The 12,958-nt window shown below is 35.0% G+C and overlaps 1 protein-coding gene and 1 long non-coding RNA gene across 2 annotated transcripts in view; one reads left to right on the forward strand and one right to left on the reverse strand.

The window, feature by feature from the left end:
- Positions 1–8,321: 8,321 nt before the first annotated feature.
- Positions 8,322–12,958, forward strand: part of LOC109341533 — an 18,913-nt gene continuing 14,276 nt past the window's right edge. The window contains exon 1 of the long non-coding RNA XR_002106966.1: positions 8,322–8,420. This is a non-coding gene — a long non-coding RNA (uncharacterized LOC109341533). The remainder of the gene's footprint in view (positions 8,421–12,958) is intronic.
- Positions 8,487–9,094, reverse strand: LOC109341532 (plastocyanin B'/B''). The gene has a single exon (XM_019579468.1). The coding sequence runs from the start codon at positions 9,024–9,026 to the stop codon at positions 8,526–8,528; it is 501 nt and encodes a 166-aa protein (XP_019435013.1). The 5' UTR covers positions 9,027–9,094; the 3' UTR covers positions 8,487–8,525.

A 12,958-nucleotide genomic window follows, 5' to 3' on the forward strand; every position in this document is an offset into this window, starting at 1 on the left:
AAAATGTCTTGGTACGGGACTTGTACTCTCGATTATTTTCGATTAGGATGTTGGATGGATATTGGTGTAAGGTGGATAATCATGACATATCATGCATACATTATCATTGTGGAAGTGAATCCCCACATGTGAGCTACAATCATTGTGTATTCCTACGTTTATGCGTGTGATATGGTTATGAGTAGAATATTAATCATATTATTTGATGTGTTGGTAATGCTGGAATAAATGGTAAGTTATGCATTTTTTCACGATGTTGATGATAAATGATGAATTATATGTTTAAATATATTTTATGTCTGAGTGTGATATTCTGAGTAAGTCCACGCCGTCAATGAATTTATGTTTATTAGATGTCTTACTTTCTATGTTGTATTGTTCTTGTTTTGTATATGTTTGCTATGCAGATGGCCAACAACAACACCCACGTTCGCGGCTATCACTTCACGATGTCCTCGGCGGGACAATGGGTCAGTGATGGGCGCTGATACACTTACATAGGCCCTTGCGGTCTGTCGTTGCACATGAAGTGCAACGGGTCATCGATGATGATCCCTCACCCCGATGCTTACATTGACGCTTCCTTCACATTACCGCCAACAGAACTGATGTCTCCAAATGTAGGACTCCGACACCCGCCAGTCAGGAGTGATGGCGCGGTTCCCTCCCATGGTCATAGGTCGTGGGCAGATTGTTTGGATGCTCCATCATCCAGCAGAGCCAAGATGAGCCGGGTTCTTGGAGGAGGTCCTTGCAAGAAGACTCCGGGTTTGAGAATGTCATCCCCACCAAATTATGTCGTTGGGTTGTGGCATAACGAAGTGGAGGAAGAGGAGGAGGAGGACGAGGTCATTGAGCTCGTAAATGTGGAGAGTTTGGTGGAGGTGATCAACCTCGTGTCGGACTCAGAAGAGGAGGAGGACCCGAGTGAGGGAACCAGCATTCCGGGAATCTTCTGAGTCATCTTGGGGGCCAGCCGATGTCCTCTTTATGTTTTTGATGGGGGGCTGTGTATCTGGTGATTTTGTTCATGTAGTGGCGATGTAGTTTCCGCCTTTATTGAGCTAGTCTGTATGAACTAATTATGGCTTAACTAATTATATGCATCATGTTATTCAGGAAATCGTAAATCAGGTTATGTTATTATTCGATAACGATAAGTTGATTTTTCGCATTCGAGTTACTCAAAGTGATGTCCCGAAAAAGGAAGGTTTTGAAAAGGGGAACAATTTTATATCTTTATTAAAAAAAATTACCCATTTTTCCGCAAAGTTTTTGAGGAGTATTTTTTCGGGGCGTTACAATAAAGGCAAAGGAAAATTGGACGCATCTCAAACTGGGGCAAGTTTTAAGATGATTCATGCTCTAAAGCCTTACAGTCCAAGTTTGCTAGATCATTTTCAATAGAAGAATGACTAAGATTAGGTCACACTGGGAGTGGAAAGTAACAAGAAGCTTAAACTGGGGCAATTTTTGGAATTGATCTCATTTTCTTGTGAAAGTTTATAAAAAGCCCAAAACTAGGGCAATAGTGAAATGACTTTTCTTTACTCCAAGTTGATTCGATCAAAATAAGCCAAATTCCTCAAGTAAGGAGAAAGATCTTAAGTTATCATATTCGAAGACACCTTCAACAATGACTCACACATGTCTTATATTTCCTATCAATCCAAGTTGCCACATCGGAGGTATTCACACAAAAAAGAAGCAAAAAAAAACAGAGTGTTAGGTTGAAAACTCAGATGGGAAATCTAGGAAAAGGAAAGTGGTCCTAAGTCGAAAACCTGCGAAGGCGACTTGAGATCGTAATAAAATGAGAGAATTCCCGACAGATGCCAACATACGGTATTCTGGGCAAAAATTATGGAAAATTAAATGAACACTCCAAGTTGAAGACTTACTACCACAAATCCTCAATCACCCAAACTAGGGAAACTTTTTGGAGAATGTAATTTGTAGCCTCCTGAGTGAAGACAAGAGTTCATAACAGGCACACTCGGGCAATTTTTGTTGTTACGAAAAACATCAACACTTTCGAGAAAAATTCTATGCAAGCATACACTTAAGCAAAATAGCTAGGTTTAGTCATGGTCCTCAAGGTCATTCTGGGGCAGTTTATGGATCACCTTAAGGGAAAGACATCTTCAAGTAAACTGGAGCATATTTTGATGAAAGAAAACTATGGTACCAATCAACATCAAGCAACAAGGACCACTTCAGTCGAGTCTACAAAGGTTGGTGAGTTCCGCCAAAAATATATATATAAGTGATGCAATAGAACATTTGTGCACAGGTCTTACCCCACATTCCATTCAAACAAAATATATAGTATTCATATCATACATGACATACATACATTAAAGAATAACTATACTTATCAATGCATAGTCACATTCATATACCAATCATTATTGCACAAAAAAAACATGGCATAATCATTCATTGCATATAACTAAGCATTTATACATGCATCTTCACATTATTCTTCCTATAAGCACAAACAAACAAACACACAAACAAAATAATGCATTGCATATAATCAAGTATTCAAACATGCATCCCTACATTATTCTTCTAATTAACAAACAAACAAAACAGTGCATTGCATATAACCAAACATTCAAACATGCATCCCTACACTATTCTTCCAATAAGCGTAAACAAATCATTGCATTGCATATAACCAAACATTCAAACATGCATATCTACATCATTCCTCTAATAAACATAAATAAACAAACCAAAAATTGCATACATACATATCAACATACATTTATACACAATGTTTGCATTCACACCAAACCTTCATTTTGGCAGCACGGGTGCCTCATCAAATCCCTGAATCATTTTGGCAGCACGAGTGTCTCAACAAATCCCTGAATCATTTTGGCAGAACGGGTGCCTCAACAAATCCCTGAATCATTTTGGCAGCACGAGTGTCTCAACAAATCCCTGAATCATTTTGGCAGAACGGGTGCCTCAACAAATCCCTGAATCATTTTGGCAGCACGAGTGTCTCAACAAATCCCTGAATCATTTTGGCAGAACGGGTGCCTCAACAAATCCCTAAATCATTTTGGCAGCATGAGTGCCTCAGCAAATCCCTGAATCATTTTGGCAACACGGGTGCCTCACCAAATCTCTGAATCATTTTGGGAGCACGGGTGCCTCAACAAATCCATGTATCATTTTGGAAGCACGGGTGCCTCAACAAATCCCTGAATTATTTTGGCAGCACGGGTGCATCAGCAAATCCCTGAATCATTTTGGCAGCACAGGTGCCTCAACAAATCCCTGAATCATTTTGGCAGCATGGGTGCCTCAGCAAATCCCTGAATCATTTTGACAAGCGCGGTAACTGCCTCAACAAATCCTTGGTCCATCACGGCAAACGTGGGAACTGCCTCAACAAATCATTGGTCCATAACGGCAAACGCGAGAACTGCCTCAACAAATCACAGGTCCATTATGGCAAGCACGGAAACTGTCTCAACAAATCTCTGGTCCATCACGGCAAGCGCGGGAACTACCTCAACAAATTCCTGGTCCATCACGGCAAGCGCAGGAATTGGCTCAACAAATCTCTGGTCCATCACGGCAAGCGCTAGAACTACCTCAACAAATCCCTGGTCCATCACGACAAGTGTGTGAACTGCCTCAACAAATCCTTGGTCCATCACGACAAGTGCGAGAACTGCCTCAACAAATCCCTGGTCCACCAGCAGAGCATCGATCTGCTTCATCAACATTCGATATCTTTCCAACGGCCTTTTTCTGAGCCTTAATAAAAATAACGTTCTTTTCTTTACTGATTACTTACCATGATATTTCTCAAACCTTGGTTTGGTTGCTATCAGGTAAGTAACAAGTAAAGAGGGGCAACTGTGAAGACCCATTTTTGTTCGGCCCAAAAAAAGTCCAAAAACATTTTAAACAAAAATAATAAATTAACTTCATTTTATATATTTTGGTATTTCCGAAATTTTAATGAATAAAAATAATAAAACTATTTTTATGAACCTTTATAGTTATTTTCTAAATTATTAACTTAAAAAATTAAGAATGCTTGAAATTCTTTTTAGAAGCTTCACTTTACACACAAAATAAAAGAAATTAAATATAACAAAACAAAATAATAATAAACAAATGAAGTTCCTAAATCTAAATGATTAGGTTAACTAAAAATTCAGAATAATAATAAATAAATTAATGATGTTAGGGTTCCTAAATCCAAGTGATTAGGTTAACTGAAAATTCAGAATAATCATAGATAAATTCGTATTATTAGGGTTCCCGAACCCAAGTGGTTATGTTAACCAAATGTTCAAAACTAAAATAAATTAATAAAATGAAAATTTTGAATTAGGAATGTGTCATTATGAGGCTGTACTCTTTTTCTAAAAAGAGAAAGAAACAATTGTCTTTTTTATCTATTTATGTTTAATTTTTGAAATTTTTAATATTAAATGTATAGGAAATAATTAATTTTATTTTTATCCATATTTTATGAAAAAAATTGGAATAATTTAAATAATTAAATACATTTAAATTTGAAAAAGGAATAACAGAAAATTATTAAAATAATATAAAAAAGATAGAGTCAAACTAGTATGTTAAGATCACTAAAATTAAGAATTAAATTTATCTGAATTTGAAATTTTGGGATTTGGTGGTTGAAAGTTCATTATAAATAGAGCACAAAGTGAACATAAAAACTACATTAAAAACACTAAAAAAAGCTCTGCCAAAAAAGCAACCTGCTGTGAGAAAAAGAAAAAACCAATTTTTTATTTTTAGAATAATCTAGTGCATGCAGGAACACGTTGTTCTCGTACACTCGCCTCATCCTCAAACGTTAACCGTGAGATCTGCATACCACGACTGTCATCATGTTGACCAAATAAACCACCCAATCACAAGGCGAAAATGCACCACGGTTGCACTGTAAAGTGCCGCACTAGATCGCCAACCCGTGGAGAACATGGGGTCCAGTGCAGACGAGTCTAAAGTGTACCTTCGTGCACCCTCCAGTCCAACCAACTCCATCCCGCCACGCGTCTAACCTCATCCACACCATTCTAGTCACCCACTCACGCCCTGCCACGTGTCCAGGATCTCCACTAGCCACCACATGCTACCCTCACTCCCTGTAGTGCAAATTGTATACTTTTGGTGTAATTAGGTATATATTTACATTCACTCTATTTTTATTCTTTTGTTTGTTAACTTGGAATTATGGTTTGGTAAATAAAATTAACTTCTTGAATGATATATAAACATTTTTTGTGTGGAAATTATATCAACATAAATTAATCAAAAAATGAAAGAATAATAATTGTATTTCAAGTGCCAATAATAAACAATACTGTGGTAAAAGAAAAAACTTTTTTTTTATGATGATAAACAATACTTTTATTAAAATTAAATAAACTCATTATAATTTATGGTTTCAAAATCACATTACTAAAAATGTAAATACTAAAAAAATTATTTTTCACCAAAATTTTGAATATGATAACATTATTATAAGCGCTTTTCAAATAAAAATAGAATAATTTTGAGATTTAATCAAAGATGGAGTGAAGGTCGCCTTGAAGGCCTCTTTCTTCTCAGATCATCTTCGAAAGGTCATCGTACTATGCCGCTTCTTTTCGATCGATTAAATCTCAAAATTAATTAAATTTCATTTTCTTAATTAAATAAATAATAAAAATTAACCAAATAATTTTTTTTCCAATAATAAACAAAACTTGCAAAATATATATTTTGGACTGAAAATATATTTTCTTTAATTAAAATACAATCAACCAACAAACTTTTTTCTACTTAAAGAACTACATAAGCCTTGATTCCCTTAATAGGGATACGTATGACCGGGGTCAATCTTGTCAGACACAATAATAAAAATAAAAATTTTATTTCTTCATAATAATTAATTAATAACCAAATAATTTAATAAAATAATAACAATAAAGTCATATATTTTAATGAAGGGTACCGCTTAAGGTGGGTAGGTAGAGTGTTAATACATTCCCTACCTCGTAACCACTCATGAACCTGAATTTCAAAAATCCAAAAGCCCAAGGTAATTGGGTTTAAAAGATTTTTCTATATTTTTAACTATAAAATTTAGTGGCGACTCTAAACAAGGTCGTGTAGCCGAAAATCGGCGCGCGACAAATTCAATCAAGTTTATGACTAAACTTATAGTTGGGAAACTATGGTATATATAAACACTAAAGATTTTATTTCTATTTTATGATGTGCAAAATTAAAAATAAGAAGATTATCTATAATTATGACTCTTTATGAAATATGGTTAATTTAAAGGGACAACACTCTTTAAGGAAGAATGTGAACTTATATTATTGTCCCAAAGTTGTATACACAAAAAACAACATACAAGTCACAGAGGATGACTCGGGCTAAAAGTGATATAGAATTAGAAAACCAAAGAACCTATATGTTTGACCATTAACATGAAGTTGTGAACTCAACACAAGAGATGTATAAATTCATTCATCACATTCTCCATAAATATATTGACTCATTTTCTAGGTATGATTTAAATATTTGTTAGTGACTCATCTTATTACTCATTGGTTTTGAGGTGGAATCAAAATAGATTGAACATGAATGATATTATATAAAAAAATATATGTACTGACCTTGTAAAAATTATATATATTGTGAGTTCATTATCCACTATTCATTTTCAATCATCATAGACTCTTTAAAAAGTAATACAAATGAATTATAAATAATATATTATTTGTATGTAAAATTTACACTTATGATGCATAAATATTAGACTCGTGATCTTAACTATATGGAGATAGTAATCATCTTTAAATTAATCTCCCACTAAATAAATTCCAATATCTAATATCATAACCCATATCATGTTTACTCATGCTCATGTGCAAAAGGCCTAGTGGATCAACATTATTATCCTTATTAGTTGGAACTCTTCATATCTCCTCTATGGATAATCTCTCGAATGAAGTGGAAGCGTCTATGTTTAGATTGCTGCTAAGATTTATGTTTGGTTTGGAAGAGAAAAATGGAGAGAAAACTTAAGGAATGAAAATTGAAAGAAAGAAAAATAGTAGAAAGTAGAATGCTTCTTTAGTTGTTTTGAGAAAAGAAAAAGAGATGAAAGCAAATATGTGATGAGACAAAATAATATAAATATCCACAATTAAAGACATACAAAATTAACATATAAATATTCAATTTTACTTTAGAATTAAATATTTCTATAAGTAATGATGTAGAAAAAGTATATTTATATTAAAATTAATTAATTAAAATATTATTAACACAATTTTAAGGCAACTCAATCTATTATGTTTGTCTATCTACACCATAGTACTTTATCCATAGTTTTTATGGGAAGATTGTAATTTTACTTAGATGGTTGGTTTCTCACTATTTCTCTCTAAAGTGAGGTGAAAATGTTTTTTGTGGGACCCATCCAAAATTTTCTTTTCATCCTATTTTTCTTTGCTAACTAAATGAGAGAAAATATCTAAATTCATCCATTTTCTCCTCCTTCCCTTCCCAATAGAACCAAGTCTCAATATTGGTATAATATCAGGTATTTGTGTCAGAGTAGATGCTACATACCTCACAAGGAGTGTCCTGAATGATAAAGAACGGTGGAAGCTACTAGGTTCCGAAAATGTTGAAGATGAGATAATTGCTTAACACTTTTTTAACTTATAAAAACTAAACTTATAAGGTCACACCAATTATTTTAACCCATACGTAAAAGCCTTTAAATATTGCCGGAACATAAAGTGCTAAACTAGAACCAAAATTCCTTCAGGGTGTATATCTAATAACAAATAACACTTCCATTCTTATTTGAATTTGAAGTATTATTTTATAATTTATTATGTTTTAAAATAAAAACAATATTTATATTTTCCTCACAATAGTCCTTATTATTTTTATTTGACTCCAACAGTCTATCATATTCTTAATTAAACATTTACATTTTTTTTGTTCTCTATCCTTGTTCTTATTTAAGAACAAAGTTCATAAAATAATAATATCACAAAAACAAATAAGAATGTCTTTATTTTTACAAGAATGAGTTAAAAACAACTCATTGGAGATGCTCTTAAGATACTATATTTTTGTATTAACAAAGATATCCCTCATCATATTTAGGTAAATAATTAATGTCTTTCAGAATGTATGTAACTATATTTCTTAACAAATATCGCTATCAGGAATTTGGTTATTATAAGAATCTAACAAGATCTTAACTTACAAGACCAACCATGCTTTACAACATCCACTTGAAATAAGAACTGAGTCAAATAAATTAAAACACAATAATTAACAAAAATCATGCAAATAAACAACGACTGGTGTTCTCAAGTCGCCCATTGGTTCATCTCATACACAATGTTCCATGACAACAATTATTTAAGCTCAGCCCAAAAAAAAGTCACCACGAAAACATAATAAAAATTAACACAAAGATGACCATAACTTCATAATTTTAGACACATTTAATTAACAGTAACTTTTCCCTTCATACCAGCACCTTGGTGTGGAGAGCAATAGAAACTGTAACTCCCTTTCTCACTCAATGTAACACTGTAAGACTCACCAGGTCCATTCAAAAGATCCTCTTCAGCCATAGAAATCTTTGACACATCAACACCACCAGGAATCTCATCCTCATCAAAAACAACGTTGTGTGGGAATCCAGCATTGTTCTTGAACACGATTTTTTCTCCAGCACTGACAGAGAAATCATTGGGTACAAAAGCAAGGCCACCATCATCACTACCAAGAAGGACTTCAACGGCTAAAGCGTTGCTAGCTAGAATTGCAGTGGCAGCAGTGGCTACAACAGCAACACCAAAGTCTTTCAAAGAAGCCTTGACACTGAATAACTTTGATGGTGATGAAACCTTAACTGTTGAAATAACAGCTTTGGTTGTTGGGTTTGCCTTTAGGGCAGTGAATGATGGAATGGTGATAGCAGTGGAAGTAACTGATGCCATTTTTGTGTGAAGGGTTTTCTTTGTTTTTGTGTTGTGTGTTGGGAGAGGATCAGAAGGGGAGTAATGAAAAGAGTGATATTTTTATAGATGGGGTTGTGGATATGGTATGGGATTGTTTTTGTGTGGTTGAAGTGTGGAGAGGAATGTGTGATTTAGATAATGGGTTGGGAGGTGATGGAATTGAAATTGTGCACTGGTGAGGGAAAGGGTTATCTGGTGAGGATTGCTGTTATTGGTTGGTTTGGATGTTATCCTTTGACGTGGCTTACATTTTTATTCAGATTGTGAGGTACACAACTAGATATCTATCTAAATTATTAGAAGTCTCATCAGTTGATTTTAAGAACATATAATTAATAACTAATCTCTTACCAAAAAAAATAGTTTCTATAAATATTATCTTAAAAAATGATTAAATATAATATATGTTATAATTTTGGTGGTTATAGAAAATATCTTATCCTCTCACGTGATGAAGTAATTTATTACTTTCTTTCATTTAACATATAGAACATAGAAGAATGTTATCACTCAATGTTTTAAATTGCAGTTGCTCTAACCGTCATAAGATTGCGGTGTAACATCGAATCACAATGATTTGGTCGTAATGGGCCACAAAATAACTACATAGGACCACAATTAGGACGCAACACAACTACATCGAGTTGCATCAGACCACATCGATATTGTTGTAGCGGAAGACACATGGAGAAATTTAAATAGAGAAAATGACACCGAGAAATTAACGTCGTTCAGCAATTTGCCTACGTCTACGGTTGAAGAGCAACAATGTTATTATCACTATGATAAAAGAGAATTACAAGTTCACTCAAGTGTTTCACTCACTTCCCAAAACCCAAGTACACCCAATATCACTCTCACTCACTTATATCTTAAACACTAAAATATTCCTCACAATATTAGAACAAGAGAAGAAGAGAGAATATGCACTAAGGCTAGAATATTGGTGTGTCTTACAATGGCTTGGAGCATTCCTATTTATAGCCAAAGCCTTGAGGATCCTATGGCCAAAAACAAAGATGCTTCACCACAACCCTCTTTTTCTTATTGGCTACAAAAAAGGTTCTACTATAGCCACTCATTTTACTTGACAACATCATTCTCTTTTTCTTTTAAGCCAATATTTAATAAATCTCCACCTTGGCTAAAAGACTATCATAACTATTTTCATGTTGCTCTTCTTCATGCCCACTAGAGATTCTGGACATCAATCAAGTCCAGACAATGCCTGAACTTCGTTGTTGGAACTGGTTTCGTCATCATGTCAGCAGGATTATTTGCACTGGGTATTTTCTCCACTTTAACAATTCCTTTCTCAATGATATCTCTGATAAAGTGCATCCGAACATCAATATGTTTTGTTCTTTCATGATACATTGGATTTTTTGTGAGATGTATAGCACTTTGTCTATCACAGTAGATGGTTATTTCTTCTAGTTGTATACCCAACTCTTCAATTAGATCTCTCTCCCAAATGGCTTCCTTTACAGCTTCTATTACTGCGATGTACTCCGCTTCAGTTGTAGATAAAGCAACAATTGATTGTAGTGTTGCTTTCCAACTAATAGTACAACCACACAGTGTAAAGACATATCCAGTGAGTGATCTTCGCTTATCCAAATCTCCGGCATAATCTGAGTCAACATATCCGATGACCTTACTTCCAACACCTTTGACTTTTCCATACAATAAGCCAATATCCATGGTACCCTTTAGGTAGCGCATAATCCACTTCACAGCCTTCCAGTGAACTTTACCAGGACTTGCCATATACCTACTTACCACACTTACTGCTTGTGCAATATCTGGTCTAGTGCATATCATGGCATACATAAGACTGCCAACTGCACTAGCATAAGGTACACTTGACATCTCCTCATTTTCGCTCTCAGTTTGTGGACACAAGGCCATTGAAAGTTTGAAATGAGACGCCAATGGAGTAGTGACTGGTTTAGCATTTTGCATGCCAAATCGTTCCAACACTTTCTCAATATACTTCTTTTGTGATAGAAAGAGCGTCCCTTCTTTTCTATCTCTCTGAATCTCCATTCCTAGAATTTTCCTTCCAGCTCCTAAGTCCTTCATTTCAAACTCTGAGCTCAATTGAGCTTTTAAGCTTTTTATTTCTGACATGTTCTTACATGCGATCAACATGTCATCAACATAAAGAAGGAGATAGATAAATGACTTATTTGCCAGCTTCTTGTAGTAGACACAACTATCATGCTCACTTCTACAATAGCCATTTTCGAGCATGAAGGTGTCAAACCGTCGATACCACTGTCTAGAAGATTGTTTTAAGCCATATAAGGATTTCTTCAGTAAGCAAACATGATCTTCCTTCCCTTGAACTTCAAATCCTTCAGGTTGTTTCATATAGATTTGTTCCTCCAACTCACCATACAAGAATGCTGTTTTGACATCTAGTTGCTCAAGTTCCATATCAAATTGAGCTACAATGGCAAGTAGGATGCGAATAGAGCTATGTTTTACCACAGGGGAGAAAACTTCATTGAAATCAATTCCTTCTCTTTGTGTAAAACCTTTGGCCACTAATCGCGCTTTGAATCTTGCATCTTCAACTCCAGGAATTCCTTCCTTCTTCTTGAAGACCCATTTGCATCCAACAACCTTTTGAGACTTTGGTCGTTTCTCAAGAACCCAAGTATGATTCTTATGAAGAGACTCAATTTCCTCTCTCATGGCAGAAATCCATTTGGAAGCTTCTTTATTGTTGATAGCTTCTTCATATGATTGTGGCTCACAATTGCTGATATCATCAGCAACATTTAGAGCATAAGACACCAGATCAGCATAACCATATTTCTCAGGAGGTTTTATATGTCTCCTTTGCCTATCCCTAGCCAACTGATAATGTTGCAATTGGGATACATCACTACTAGTAGATGCATCATGAACTTCTTCTTCTTGATCATTCTTCTTCTTGATCAAAAGTATTTTCCTTTGTTGACTCCACCTCAAACTCTACCTTCTCCGAGATACTAGGGTCTTTGTTTTCACTTGAAGACTCTTTATGAGGCTTTAGCATTTCAACTTCATTAAAAGTAACATCCCTATTAATAATACATTTTCTTTTTCTGGCCACCACAACTTATATCCTTTTACACCATCAGGACATCCAAGAAAAATGCATTTCAATGCTCTTGCGTCAAGTTTTCCTTCTTTGTTATGAGCATATGCAGTGCAACCAAATATCCACAAATTATCATAATTTGCAGGAACACCCGACCACATATCTTTTGGAGTTTTAAAGTCAATAGCCGTTGATGGACATCTGTTGATCAAGTAGCAAGCTGTATTGACAGCTTCCGCCCAGAATTGTTTTGGCAATCTAGCATTTGACAACATACACCTTGTCCTTTCAAGTAAGGTTCTGTTCATCCGTTCTGCAAGTCCATTTTGTTGAGGAGTGTGCCTCACAGTATAATGTCTGACAATACCATGATCCTTGCAAAAGTTTCCGAATTCTCTGCTACAAAACTCTAGGCCATTGTCAGTTCTCAGTCGCTTGATCTTCCTCCCAGTTTGCTTTTCGATCAAGGTTTTCCACTGCTTGAACTTCACAAATGCTTCACTTTTATGTTTCAAATTGAAGATCCAAACCTTCCTTGAATAATCATCAATGAAAGTTAGCATATATCTGCTACCACCATGAGAAGGTACTTGGGAAGGACCCCACAAGTCATAATGTATATAATCCAACGTGCCTTTTGTTCGATGAACTGCATTGTTGAATTTTATTCGACATTTCTTCCCAAAATGCAATGTTCACAGAAGTCTACCTTCCCGACTTGCTGACCATATAGTAATCCTTGCTTGGCCAACTCGACTAGACCTCTTTCACTGACATGACCCATTCTTAGATGCCATAATTTGGTGACATCAGAATC

Source organism: Lupinus angustifolius, unplaced genomic scaffold, assembly GCF_001865875.1.
Source record: "Lupinus angustifolius cultivar Tanjil unplaced genomic scaffold, LupAngTanjil_v1.0 Scaffold_495, whole genome shotgun sequence".
In the NCBI taxonomy this organism is placed as follows: Eukaryota; Viridiplantae; Streptophyta; class Magnoliopsida; order Fabales; family Fabaceae; genus Lupinus; species Lupinus angustifolius.

What these genes read in the sequence shown, in the direction of transcription:
- LOC109341532 (XM_019579468.1), bottom strand. Translation starts at nt 9,026, where the DNA reads ATGGCATCAGTTACTTCCACTGCTATCACCATTCCATCATTCACTGCC.